Source organism: Vipera ursinii (genome assembly GCF_947247035.1).
Source record: "Vipera ursinii genome assembly, chromosome: 1".
Classification (NCBI taxonomy): domain Eukaryota; kingdom Metazoa; phylum Chordata; class Lepidosauria; order Squamata; family Viperidae; genus Vipera; species Vipera ursinii.
In genome coordinates, this window is record NC_139512.1 from 280,542,596 (window position 1) to 280,557,354 (window position 14,759).

Sequence of the window (14,759 nt, forward strand, 5' to 3'; positions counted from 1 at the left end):
ATCTATGCTTTACTTTGCCATCTGTATCTACTAGAAATATACCTGTGTATGCTTGCTCTAGTTTTCTAAGGAAGCAAACATATACTTTTTACTCCCAAGCAATTTCACCGCACATGTGTGAGAAGTGCGGAAATAAAGACAAAAAGAGCCGATTTTCTTCTCTTTTACACGTGCCACTGAAATATTTTGAGAAGTACATTCTAACTCACTCATGAGAATGGAGCAGCAGAACCGCATATCCATGTCAGAGTCCTACAGAGCTTTCAATTATAACCCTGAAATTTGAACCCTGAAAAAGAAAGCATTTCTTTTTTTTTTCTTTTTTTTCTTTTCTTTTTTTTTTAGGGTAAGCATTTTAAGAGATGGTCACAAGTAACAATGCTAGACGGAGCCCTACTTTCCAAGAATTTGGTTCCTACAGCCAATCGTATTTTCACATTTCCCCCACCCAGCCACACACACAGACACATGTACACACACATACTGCATCTCTTCAAAGCTGTGTCCAGGCTAAATGCTCTAATTACCCTTCCTCCATAATATCAGATTCCATATAAAGGCTCAATGCTGACATCATAGCACTGCCATCTTCTCTGTTGTTAGCTTTTCGACATCTGTTCGTCCTGCATGTGCAAAATGGGGCAGACTTACATCGCAGGAAAGAGAACTGCCTTGCCACTATGCTTACAATTCAAGCTAAGAATTAACTGTTGAACACTTTTTAAAAATCAAAGCTAAAACTTGGTTTGCTTAATCTTTTCAAATAATTTAAAATGTGTGGTAATGTTATTGCTATTTATATAGCTAATGCCTCAATTAAATGCATTTAGACATCTTCTGATGTCACTGGAATGTATTTCCAAGGATGTATGCTTACATTAATCAACAGAGTTTACTTTAATGTTCAATTAAATCAAAGCTGAAATTTTTAACCCAATCAAAGTAAGCAAAAACTAGAATTATACCTTTGAATCTCTAGCCCTTTCAGTCAAATTATAGGTCTTTCTGACATTGAAAGTCACATTATTTTTAAAAAATGTACACTGATTTAAAGTATAGAAAATTAAAGTGCAGAAAGTAAATGCCTGCATTTTTTTTAAAAAAAGCAAAATCCCCACATAAACCTTATTAAATATTTATATAAGTGTATTTGAGGAGAAAGTGAGCTTTTATTATAGATACTGTATATAGGCTAAAATGGTAATCCTACAAGTATCTGTCTTTTCAGAGAGGATTGTTTATAAATTCATTCTAATATGTTGAAAAACATCTGAATATTTTCAATGAAGTCAATTTCTTTGAAGACATTCATAAGTAGAATCCTCTGGCTTTCCAAAGTAAACAGAAAAAAGAATTTCAAGTGTATTATCATTTCCTGATAGGCAGTTTTACTGATGATAATAATTTCAAAAATTAGACGTAATGGGGCATTAAAATACCTCCTCTCCCAGTTAAGAAATCCATAGACAATCACTAAAGCTTTCAGAATCAGAAAGGTTCAATGGGGATCCCAGCTTTCTCAAAACAGAGGATGTGAATTGATCATTTCATCAGTTTTATATAAGTATGGGTTTCCTAAAATTTTCCATAGAAAACTTTTTTAAAAAAAAATCTAACTGCATGATCAAGTGATACAGATCAGAATTCTGTTTCAAACATTGCTTGTTCCTGGATAGGAAGAGCAAATTAGGGGTGGAAGTTTGTGTAATGTGGCTACAGAGACAGATCTGGTCTAGAGAGGAAGATTTTTTCCCTCTGCACCTCCCTCTATTTGGTAAACTACTGTAGATGGTTCTAAACATGAAAAAAGTCCTATATGTATAAGTTCCTGCCCTATTGAGATATTTAATAACAGTAAGAGAGTTGGGAGGGATCTTTGAGGTCTTCTAGTCCAACCCCCTGCTGAGGGAGGAAACCCTACACACCATTTCAGGCAATTTATTCTCAATATCCTCAGTTTAATTAAAAATGCTAATGCAATAACATTTCTGTTTGCAAAAATAATTTAATCTATGCAACCTATCTATAGACTCAGTCCCAATGGGCTCTATTTAGACAGAAACCCTTGATAATACATGCCTCTCAGAGACCACATCTGGGTTCTGTCAAGTGGAGTAATATTTACCCCAAAAATTACCCCTTATATATTTTTTATGATTATAAGCACTAAAGACATAGTAACAGATGCATGCACATGTATAGTCATACTATGAAAAATATATGGGGGGGGGCTGAAAACCCTTTAAAATAACTCTCTCAATCAAAAGCTCTGCAGGGCTCTGAAGCACACATGGAGATCTGCACAACCTGGAATTGTTCCGTTTACTTTCTCTTGATACTGAATAAATGGAGCAGTTCTTGCTTAAACTAGAGATATGAAAGCCAGAGGAAAAACAGTGGGGGGAATTTTCTTCACTTCTTTTTTTCCATTTTCCTAATTTAAAAAAATGGAAATTTGGAGAGTTTTTTTTTTAAGTATAAACATTCTCAATATAAAAGCCTCTTAAGGCAGACTTTTACCATATTGTTTTAATTCTGGTTACTCCTTTAAAGGGCCTTTGAAATTTAAGTCGCCATTCAAGAACATCTAGTATTTACTCATAAGCACTGCATGCATATGTATGTGCATTTTATACATATTCCCTTCTCACCACTATGGAGGGTATATGTTTTCCTCAATCTTAAGTCCTATACCAGAGGCCTAGAAATCTAACAGTTTTGCACAGGATATTTATTAGCTGTTCCCTAACAATGCATCTTCTGAACAGAGAGCTCTAATGTTGTTCCTGGGAACTGTTGAAGCCATTCTCCCAGTTTAGGAGTCACAGCCCTGAATGCTCCTACTGTTGTATAGTGAGTTCTTTGGAGGCAGTGAGCGAGACGAGAGGTTGGAAACAGAAACATTGCTTTATTGAGGCAAACAGGAACAGAACTGAAACAGAGACTTCTGCATAGCTACTTATAAGGTTGGCCACTAGGTGGCGGCCAATAGCTTTAAAGGAACCCATTCCCGCCCCAAATCATCTAATGATCATCTTGGAGACAGCAAGTCTGGCTAGTCAGTGACCGTTACACAGACATACCAGTTGAGCAACCTTAAGCAGCATTCAAACAGACACGTGAACACTTCAAGTAAAATCCCAATACATTACACCCCTCCCCCCTAGAATGTACATACATTATTTAAGAATATAATCTTGTAAATATTGTGGTGGTCTACACGACTGTTCTGAGTGCCTGGGGGATCCAGGCAACTTCCAGTCTACCAGCTTTCCCGCCGGGCTGGGTAGACCTGGGTTCTTAGATTCACATGAGTTGGATTGACTCGAGTCCCTTTGGCCGGCCATTCCTGGTCGGCCCAAACCAAAGTCCAATGAAGTAGTTGTGTCAGCCAAGCTGCTGCTGTGTTCAGGTTGACTTTCCCTATCTGGAGACCCATGTTGCACTTACTTCATCTATGACCACCTCTCCATTGTACTGACTGATTGAGTCCTCAGAGCGTATGAACTGCCCTGTTTGGCTGCCGGTTTCTGACTCTAATTGCGAACCTGCCATGAGGTCCTCACTTAGTGGCTGTTCTGCAAAATGCTTCTGCCGCTGATCAATATGGCGGCGAATGACTCACCCACTGACTAGAGCTACTTCGTAAGAAAGAGGTCCAGAAATTTTTGACAATTTTACCTGGCACCCACAAGTTCCCATGCCCATAATTCCAGGCCCACACCCCATCACCCACTGTCAACCTCCTTGGAGCCTTTAGGCATGCGATGTCTGCTGCCACCCAGTCAGGATGCAACCTGTCCAGTTTTGTGATGAGCCTTCTTCCCCAGCGAAGTTCTGCTGGGCTCTTGTCTGTTGCTGTGTAAGGCGTAGTGTGCTGGCAAAGCAAAAAATCAGCCAGCTATGGTGCCAATGCCTGGTCATAATGTGCTTGAGTGACTCTTTTGTTGTGCACACCATACGTTCAGCCTGCCCATTAGTCGTGGGGTCAAATGTTGCATGCCTTATGAGGTTAGTCCTCAAGAAGGCTTGAAATTCTGCCGCTGTGAAATGGGCCCCGTTGCCCGAGACTACAACATCCAGCACCCCATGTGTGGCAAAAAGCTTTCTAAGCACCTGGATGGTCCTAGCAGTATTCATAGTAGATATAGGAATTACTTCCAACCATTTAGTGTGGCTGTCGACCACTACAAAAACAGCTGTCCCTGAAAGGGCCCAGCCAAGTCAATGTGAATCCTTGACCACAGTGTATGAGTCTCATCCCATTGGTGGACAGGGGCCTGTGGCATTTCTAGTCTGGACTGTTGACACGTGTAACACCCGTATACTTGGGCTTCGATAGCCTTATCTAACCCTGGCCACCATAGGTAGCTCCGTGCCAATGCCTTCATCCGGACTATGCCCGGATGGCCCTCATGCAGAGACTGAAGCACATGGTGCCTTAATGAACTGGGGACAATAACCCTGCTCCCCCATAAAATGCAGCCTTTGTGAGCTGAAAGCTCGTGTCTACGAGTGACGTAGCTCTGGAACTCTGGTCCAGAGCTATTTTCAAGCCACCTGGTGTGAATCCATGACAAAACTCTACTTAAAACTTTGTCTGCAGCAGTTTCTGCAGCCACTTCCCCAGCATGGAGGGGAAACTCAGGCAAATTCTGAATTGACAAGATGCAAGCTGCTGGAGCCGGATCTGGTTCCACCTGTGGCAATGGCAACCTGCTAAGGCCATCTGCATGGGCCATGTCTTTGCTGGGTTTGTGAACCAGCCTGTAGCTGTAGGCTGACATAAAAATGGACTATCTTAACATTCTAGGTGACAGTATTTGAGGCATCTGCCTATCTGTAGTAAATAACCCCAACAGTGGTTTGTGGTCTGTGAAGACCATGAATTTCCTACCATACAAGTAATCATGGAATTTCTTCACCCCAGCCACAATGGCCAAGGCCTCTTTGTCAATCTGAGCGTAATTCCGCTCAGCTGAGGACAATGTCCTTGAATAATAGGCAATGGGAACTTGAGTCCCATCATTAGACAAATGGCTTAGTATAGCCCCCACCCCATAAGCGGATATGTCACACGCAATGCATACAGACAATGCTTCATTAAAGTGCGTAAGCACTGAATTGGAGTACAGTAATGATTTTACTGCCCTCCGGGTGAAATTCAAGGTGCTGGTTATCACCTATAAAGCCCTACATGGCCTGGGTCCGGGTTATTTGAGGGAACACCTGCTGCCGGCATCAAACGCCCTTCGCCCAGTGCGCTCCCACAGGGAGGGTCTGCTCAGGGTTCCGCCGGTGAGAGATTGCCGGCGGGTGACACCCAGGGATAGGGCCTTCTCGGTGGGAGCGCCTGCCCTCTGGAACCAGCTGCCGGTAGAGCTGAGGACTGCTCCCGACCTCCGATCATTCCGCCGGGGCCTGAAGACCTGGCTCTTTGAGCTCTCGGGCCCAGGCTGAGGAGAAAATTTTAACTGGGGTTTTAATCTACAGGGTGAATTTAATGCTTTTTTAATTGGTTTTAACTTTTGTATGTTTCGATTTTAATTCCCTGTAAACCGCCCTGAGTCCTCAGGGAAAGGGCGGTATACAAATGCAAATATTAAATTAAATTAAATATTAAATTAAAACTATTTTTGTGAACCTTGGTCCACTTCCATGGGGTGTTTTTGTCTAAGAGCCAGTGTAACAGCTCTGCCACTGCAGCCTTGATAGGAAGGAACATATGGTAAAAATTAAAGAGACCCAGGAATGCCTGAAGCTCTCCCCTTGACCTGGGGCTTGGTGCCAGCTGAATTGCCTTCAGCTTGGACTCTGCAGGATGGATGCCTTCAGCATCAATACGAAAGCCCAGGAACTCAGTGGAAGGGACCCCAATGTTACACTTGTTCCTTTTCAATTTGAGTCCTGCTGTGTGGAACCGTTGAAGGGCAGCTTTGGGCCTCCTTGCAAGCACCTCAGTGGACTCACTGGCGATGAGAACATCATCAAAATAGGGGAAAACCCCTAGAATGCCCTTGAGCATACGCTCCATAACTCCCTGGAAGATTCCTGAGGCTACACTAACCCTGAATTGGAGGTGTTTGACTTTAAAAGCCCCCTATGTGTCACAATTGTTTCTGCAGCCGCTGTGATCTTATCCACAGGTAACTGCTGATAGGCCTGTGCCAAATCTAACTTAGCAAATACGGTACCCCCTTGCAGCGATACCAAAATGTGGCTAACGACTGGCACCAGGTACACGTGCTGCTGTAGTGCCTGATTACTGCTGCACTTGTAGTCAGTGCAAATCCTGACCTCACTGTTGGCCTTAAGTGGCATGACAATGGGAGTTTCTCACTCACCCCCATCTACAGGCTGTAGTATGCCCTGATTGACTAGCTTATCCAGCTCTGCATCGATTTTGTGTTTTAGTGCAAATGGCACTCTGTGGGGCTTGATCCTAATAGGCATTATGGCAGGATTAAGCAAAGACTACTGGAGGGCCCTTGTACTCTCCCAGGCTTGTGTCAAAAACATCTGCAAATTCCTCGCAAACTGCTGCTAAGTTGACCGCTTGTGTCCGGTGGATCCTGGTTATTTGAATGCCCAGTGCATCAAACCAAGCCCTATTAAGCTCGTTCTCTGGCCCTCCACCACAATTACATCTAGGGGACCCAAAAACCCCTTGAATTTGATGACCAAGGTGGCCTCGCCTTTGACAGCTACTCAGGAATTCTGGAAGTCAGTGAGAATGATGTTGGATGGCCTAAGCTTGGCCCATCTCTTGCTGCAAATGCACACGAACTGGAAGGTCTCCAGGGAAATAATGGATACAGCTGAACCAGTGTCCAGTTCCATCCTGCAAGGAATGTCTTGCAGCTCGACTTGAAGCCGAAGTTTTGGGTTAAGGGGGTGGAGAGCTCCAGTGCGGCAAACACTCCAACGACTGGAGCAGAACCCTATTCTATGCTGCCCCAGGGCCCCGGTACCTCTCCTGATCAGATTGTCTAATTGGCAGTCCTTCTGGTGACCTCTACAGACTGCTGCAATGTGGCCGGATTTCCCACAGGCCCAACACATGGCTGTCCAGAACCAGCACTCCACTCGCTGGTGGTGGCTGCCACTGCCCAAACACCGAAGGAAGGGAACTGCCTTGTAAGGGGGCTTCAGTTCCTTGTCATGGTGCCGTTGGATCTTGTCGACTTTGTGGTCAGAGTCGACGTCTTCCAAATGCTCAGCGTCCTCATGATGGATGGCTTCCTCGTGAGGAGTACTTTTGGCAGGCTTCAACATGCTCACAGCCGCGGCAGCGGCTTCGTCTGCCATGACTTCTTTTAGTGCTTCCTGGAGCAGGAGTCTCTTGCGAAAAGTTTTTGTTGAAGCTCTCTGCTCCTTAATCCACAGATAAGTTGGTCTTGAAGCCTTTCTTCCAAGTCCAAAAATTGGCACAGGAGTGAAACTTGTCTCAACGCTGCAATAAAATCTGTGGATGTCTCGCTGGGTTGTTGTACTCATTGCTCGAAGGCATACCTCCATGCTATCACTGACAGCTTCAGTTGGAAATGGTCACTGAGCCATTTCTTCAGGTCCGCGTAAGTAACGAACTCCAGCTGCGCTGGTGCAACTAAGTTCTCCACAATGTCGAATGTTGCAGGCCTGCAGACACAGAGAAGTGTTGCGGCCTTCAGGCCATCTTCGGTGACTTGGTTGGCGCAGAGGTAGTTCTCTACTCTTGAAATGTAGGACGGCTATCTCTCTGGGTGAGTGACATCAAATTCCTCGAGCTTTCCAACCTTCGACATGGTGAAGGTCTTCGCGGCTTGGTCTCGTGTTGCCTCTTGCTGCTTTTTCGTTGTAGGCCTGGGACTGGACCACAGGTGGGTGGTCGCTAGCGTGGCTTGCTAGGCCGACCAGGGGGGGGGGGGAACATGGTCCCTGCCAGGTGCTGTGCTGGCCTCACCCCCTAGTGACTTTCAGCTCTTTTGAAGAAGCAGCATCCCACCTTTGTCGCCAGTGTTGTGTAGTGAGTTCTTTGGAGGCAGTAAGCGAGATGAGAGGTTGCAAACAGGAACATTGCTTTATTGAGGCAAACAGGAACAGAACTGAAACAGAGGCTTCTGCACAGCTTCTTATATGGTTGGCCACTAGGCGGCGGCCAATAGGTTTAAAAGAACCCATTCCCACCCCAAATCATCCAATGATCTTCTTGGAGACAGCAAGTCTGGCTAGTCAGTGACTATTACACAGACACACCAATTGAGCAACATTAAGCAGCATTCAAACAGACACGTGAACAGTTCAAGTAAAATCCCAATACATTACACCTACCACCATTGAAACCACTTTGGTCTTTATTTTCCACATTCTCTCCAGTTTTTCCTTCAGGCCCTGGTACTTCTCCAGCTTCCTTTCTGTTGTGGTGGTTACTTGGTGCAGCTACATCTATCAACATCACTATCCTCTGCCCCTTGTCTACTACTTCAATCTCTGGCTGATTGGTTAGTAACTGTCAACTTCCACAGAATCTTAGTCCTATTGTTCTCCATGACTTTCTGAGGAATCTCTCATCAGGATTTGGGAGGGTCTAACCTACACACTGTGCAGATGTTCCTGTACACAATGCCAGCTACTTGATTGTGACATTTAGTATGTATTCATCTTACACCCTACTGCTATTTATTGCATTGTCAGTGAGACCTCTCTGCAGGTCTGATCTATGAAAATCACTTTCCTTCAATTAACAAACATATCTACCAGGTTGAAAATGCTTCCAGTCAAATTTTAATTCATTAAAAGATAGCACTTCATACACCCACTGCTTTGGGCTGTACAAAAATGTACCTTTAAATGTCAGATACAATAAAATAATGATTTAATCTGCTAATATAGACATAATGCATTTCATTTCTTAGAGAAATAAACTTAGAATATAATTTAAAAATCTTCAAAGATTTCTGTTTCTCCCCAAATCATAGGGGGGAAATGTAACTTTTCTCTGCACCTCTTTGAACACTTTTGGAACATTTTTACACCTCTAGTTCAGAGATCCATCCATGTGTGTATCAGAGTTCCCAAACATGATCTTGGACAGCTGGATCATGTCTAATGTATTTAAATGTAAAACATTTAGGGTAAAGTTGGTTGCATGTTTATTGCAATGCAATCTGTCAATTGGCTTTTATGTATATAAAATCACCATGACAAGTTATTCTTATAGTGACATCTCAGTGCTGCAGTTTTACTGCCCTGCCTATAAGTACCCAATACTTTGAACCTATAGCGCATCTACTGGGAAAATCAAGAATGTGCCCAACTCTATCACCGAGAATCCAACTGCATATCTCTGAATTTGTAAGTAATTTTTTCTGACCTTGATGTTTGTCTTTATTCTTCCATCTTTGAGAAAAATAGAGAAAAGGTCATTTCCTCCACTTTCAATATAAAATATCAGTGGAACTATTTTCCTTTTCTCAAAAGCCCCAAGCTTTATTAGTTATTAGTCTTTATAGCCCATATCCTATTTTTCTCACTCATGTTCGTCGATCCAAAGGAGTGTCTCCTTGTTCATCTTAATTATTCTTCATTCAAATTCTAGTACTAGATTAGAGAATTCTGAACATAAACCTCCCAGTTGCCAAAGTCAATAGCACAATGAGGCATACAAGAACAGAGATACCGTACTCTGCAGCCCCAAGAAGGAAGTTAACCATGACTTCATCCAACCTGTTTGCATCCCAGATGATTGAGCTACGCTGGCTGACTTTTCCAACATAAAGCCTTCCAGAGGTTTTGAACCAGAGCTTCCATCAGCCAAAAATACCATGGCCATCAGCATTGCAATGAAAGACATTTAGGAGAGGGGAGCTGTTGGTGCACAGGCAATATACCCCCCCCCCAAAAAAAGACTGATGTTTCAAACTAATTTAATCATTCAACTACACAAGAAGATATGCATAACTCGGGTCACCTTATCTAATTTTTTTTAAATCATTGCTTCTACATGAAAATAACCCTTAATCCAGTCACTCCTGTGAACTAAAAACACAATTCGATATGATACAAATTTTTTCAGACTTGAAGATAACTGTTTTCTGACAGAAAAACAGAATTCACACTTTTATATAACAGGAATGATAAAGTAGAACTGGAAATAGAATTTTTTTTGATCCCATATACCCAATGCAAATAACATTAGAGCTCCAAAAGTTAATACAAATGTTTCTTTAAAACTATTTTAAAAGTGTAATTTTAAAAAAAGAGATCATACCAGCTTGCTCCACAACATTGATGAATCATATAGATGAAAATTGCTGGCCAAAAATCTTCATAAGGGCCAATATCAAAATGGAATCTGTTAAAATAAGAAATATAAAATTAGAAGAAATAAAATTACTTGCATATTTGCTAAAAGTAAGAATATACAAAGCTAATTTCATTGATCAGAGTTCTTTGCAACATGAAAAAAGTCCCTTCTGTCAACTAGCAATAATGCATATTTGATTCATAATGGCTTCTACCAGAAATATACAGAAATACATATCATCTCATGCATTAATGACTTTAGTTCTTTAAAAAAACAAAACAAAAATGGATTGCTGGAACTTAATGAATGAGACCATTTGTGTGGGGAAAGAGAATATTGGCACTTCAAAGCATCTATCACCAACCTCCCAAATAATTTGGGTACTATTTTCAGACTATGAAGGAATGAAGAAGTCCACTTCCATCACACACATTATGAATGTGTCTTGGATCCAATTAAATATAGGTTAAGTGCCCTGACAAAATTTGTTGAAAGAATGATTTAAAAATAAAGTTTATTTAAACATATTTCTAAATTCCTTAGCTGAATTGAGAAAAATGTATTCTTTATGACATCTAACAGAACTTAAAGAACCCTCTACTACCCACAAGGGAAACTCTTATGGAGTATTCCCTCCACCCCAAAAAAAAAATTGTAAAGAAAAACATAACTTTCCAAGCTTTGAAAAAGAAAAGCAAAAGCTGCATATAAAGTATGACGAATAACTATTTAGAAATCTGAATTTTTAATTAGAATAAATTATGGTAATAATAAAAAATAGTAATTATAATAAATCATTGTCTTGATTATAATGAATAATCAAGAAAACAATTATCCAAAAAATCTATTCAGTGTTCTTAGTTAAAGTGCAAATAACTTGTTTAAATTATCATACTTTGGATCCATGCAAAGACTTCTGTCTTTGGAGAAGTCTATAATGTGGAAACAGTAGAAAGACAGAGAAGAGGAGGACAACCAGCACAAGACAGGTGCATTCAATTACAGTATTCTAAAGTCCTGGAGCACAAGGTTGGAGACAGATCATCCTGGACAATGTCTTTCTAGAAGGCCACTAAGGATTGACACTCTTGGTTATACGTAATCAATAATTTATTTATTTATTTATTTATTTTATTGGATTTATATACTGCCCTTCTCCCGAAGGACTCGGGGCGGTGTACAGGGCAGTCAAAACACAATATACAAGGTTAAAAATAAATTAAATTAAATTAGCCCCAACAAGTGAATCACATTCTAAAAATTTAAAATCCTAAACCCTCAGTCCAGGCCGGCAAGCTCAAATAACCAAGTTTTCAGGTTGCGGCGAAAGGAGCGAAGGTCGGGAGCTATCCGGAGCCCAACAGGGAGCTGGTTCCAGAGGGCAGGCGCGCCCACAGAGAATGCTCTCCCCCTGGGGGCCGCCAGTCAGCATTCCCTGGCCGACGGCACCCAGAGGAGGCGCTCTCTGTGGGAGCACACAGGACAATGGGAAGTTGATGCCAGCAGAAGGTGCTCCCGTATATAATCTGGACCCATGCCATTTAGGGCTTTATAGGTCATCACCAGCACCTTGAATCTCACCCGGAGGGCAACTGGAAGCCAATGCAGCTCACGGAGCAGAGGTGTTATATGGGAGTATCGGGAGACCCCCATCACAACTCGCGCGGCCGCATTCTGCACCAGTTGGAGCCTCCGAGTGGTCCTCAAGGGCAGCCTCATGTAGAGAGCATTGCAGTAGTCTATCTGAGAGCTCACAAGCGCATGAGTGACTAATTAATTAATTATAATAAAATATACTTTTGATTATAACAAATGTGTACCATATTTAGGTGGTAATAATAGTAAATATGTTTCATAAACAGTGTAAAATGAAATAATGTAATCCAAACATTTCACATTGATCTTGTTACTCAGTCATGTTTTGTAATGTCATTATCCATAACCTCACATTAAGGATCAGAACGATAGAGCTGCCATTTTTGTGGATACTATTTGTGCCTGCGTTGTTCTTGTGTACAGCAAATGTTCTATTCCAATTCCCTGAACTATAATAATAATAATAATAATAATAATAATAATAATAATAATAATAATAATAATAATATACTATGTATTAAAAACACAATAGTGCAGTGACCCCCAACCTTTTGGGCACCAGGGACCAATTCCGTGGAGAAAGATTATTCCGTGGATTGGAGGGGGTGTGGTTTTGTCTGTTGCCTGCATCACGTGAATAGGGCTTTGCTTGTTTGCGTGGCCCAGTTGCTGTCAGGCCGTGGACCAGTGCTGGTCCACAGACTGGGAGGTTGGGGACCCTTGCAATACTATGCAGTAGAGATTTCAGATAATCAACTGTTCAGATAATCAACTGTTCAGATAATCAACTGTTCTGCTTACACAAATAATAACAGTAATAACCAGTTAATAATAACCAACAGTTTCCTTGCCATTAATTTCCTAATGAAATATAGACTTAAAGGAAATATCAATACTGAAAAAAGAAGCTAGACAGGTGAAACTGATGTTTATACAATATTTCAACCCATTTGAAATAATAATAGGACAATTGGATGTGTGTATTGTGTGTGTGTTCAGGTGCATGAAAGAATGTTCCTTAGGAAAAGATTAAAGGATTAAATTGCCCCACAATGATCCAATCACCTCCTCTAATTGATTGCAGGTATCTATTACAAGACATCCATATTAAAATATTTGGCCCTTTAACAATAACATTCACAATAATTACCAAGATTTACTTCAATGTCAAAAATATACTATAAAAAACATACTGTTCAATTTCTCTGCAGAGTTGTGGTGGGAGTTTGCAATCCATTAAATTTTTCCATTCTTCTGCTGTACAAACACTGTGATATGAAAGCTTCTCCATAGTTACACGATATATACATTCTGAATGGTGAATTCTGTGATACATCTGAAATAATGATTTCATGGAAGTAATTTGTATTTCCTCTTATTTGAACTAAATTCCTAAGGTTTCAAACTAAAAAGTTATTCTTGTTGGTTACACCATGCCATCCAAACATGCCATTTCTGAAGAGCAATCAAACATAATTTAACAGGAAATAATTTGTTTTGTTTTGCTTCCCCTTCACAAGCCTGCTGGGCTGCTTCATCATGGTGGGGACATGTTCCTAACAGGGATGACTAAACAACCCCAGGAGTATATACCAAAAGCATATAATTCCAGCATGGTCAAGGTGTGAAGATCATCCCAGCTACCCAGCCAAAACAAATAGGCACCATTAGAGATCTGCAATATAGGAAAATGCTGGAAATGAATGATCACTTAATGAGAATTGCCAAGGCACTATCTTATACCACAAAGGAAAAGACATTGTAAACCACGCCATTATTCTCCCAATAAAGTAACATGAATAGAAAATATAAAGTGACTGAAGATGTAGTGTTATTAGATAAGCCTCTCTGGTTATTATCCTCTCTAGTTATTAGGTAAGCCTCTCTAGTTATTAGATAAGCCTCTCTGGTCAGATAATGCTCATCAACATGTTACTGAGAAAGAGCTGAAGATTTTTGGTAATTATGATGTGACTAGATTAAAGCATTTGGGAGCCTAGTACTTGATGTTGCCATGAAGGAAAAGAAAATCTGAAATTGCAAAACAATGGGTTCATAGAATGCAAAAAGCACGAACATGGAAAAGCTCAACACAGTGGAAGATGGAATGAATCAACAACTCCTTGACATGATAAGTACCACCAAATTGAACTGGATATAAATTGGATCCATTCAGTCAGAAGATCATACTGTTCATCATTCAATACACAATATCAAAGAAGGAATGGTACTGCTTTTATAAGTCAGGAAGGATGTAGCATAGGAAGGTTGTAGCATAGGAAGAAAGGATAGGAAGGACACATTAGGAATAATATTTGGCTATTATGCAATCAATGGCCAAATAATATTAATTAGACTTAATAGGCAACCCCTTAATATAATTATTGTCCAGATTTATGCCCCAACCACTGATGCAAAAGAAGAATAGGTTGACAGGTTTTATACTTAAAGTCAATCTGACACCAACAGAACATGAAAACAAGATGTCTTGTTTGTAACTGAAGACTACACCATTACAGTTAGAAATATTACAGAGAAAACTATGGCCTAGAAAACTGAAATGAAGTAGGATATGATTTACCAATTTCTGTTAAATGTTATTATGTTGTAATAACATAGTCTTCCAGCAACCAAAACATTACCAGATGGGGTACACAGAGATCAAATTGACTATATTATTGGTACAAGGAGATGGAAAAGTTCAGTTACTGCAAAGAAATGGCCAAGAGATTATTGTGGAACAGATTACGTGCAAATTCCAAGCCAAACTAAAGCACAGGAACAAAGCCAATCAGTTTTTGCAATATGATCTTTACCATCAACCTCCCCACCCCCCAATTTACAAGAACATTAGGAATTAGTGTGAAGTCCTGGACCT

The 14,759-nt window shown here is 40.8% G+C and overlaps 1 protein-coding gene across 1 annotated transcript in view; it reads right to left on the reverse strand.

Annotated features, from left to right (window-relative positions):
* PDE10A (phosphodiesterase 10A) overlaps positions 1-14,759 on the reverse strand; it is a gene marked incomplete at its 3' end in the record, with an annotated part of 143,835 nt that overhangs the window by 16,438 nt on the left and 112,638 nt on the right. The window contains exons 14-15 of the mRNA XM_083366377.1: positions 13,075-13,217; positions 10,250-10,333 (exon numbers count right to left, since the gene is read on the reverse strand). Of these exons, the coding sequence (XP_083222503.1) occupies positions 10,250-10,333; positions 13,075-13,217 (227 nt within the window). The remainder of the gene's footprint in view (positions 1-10,249; positions 10,334-13,074; positions 13,218-14,759) is intronic.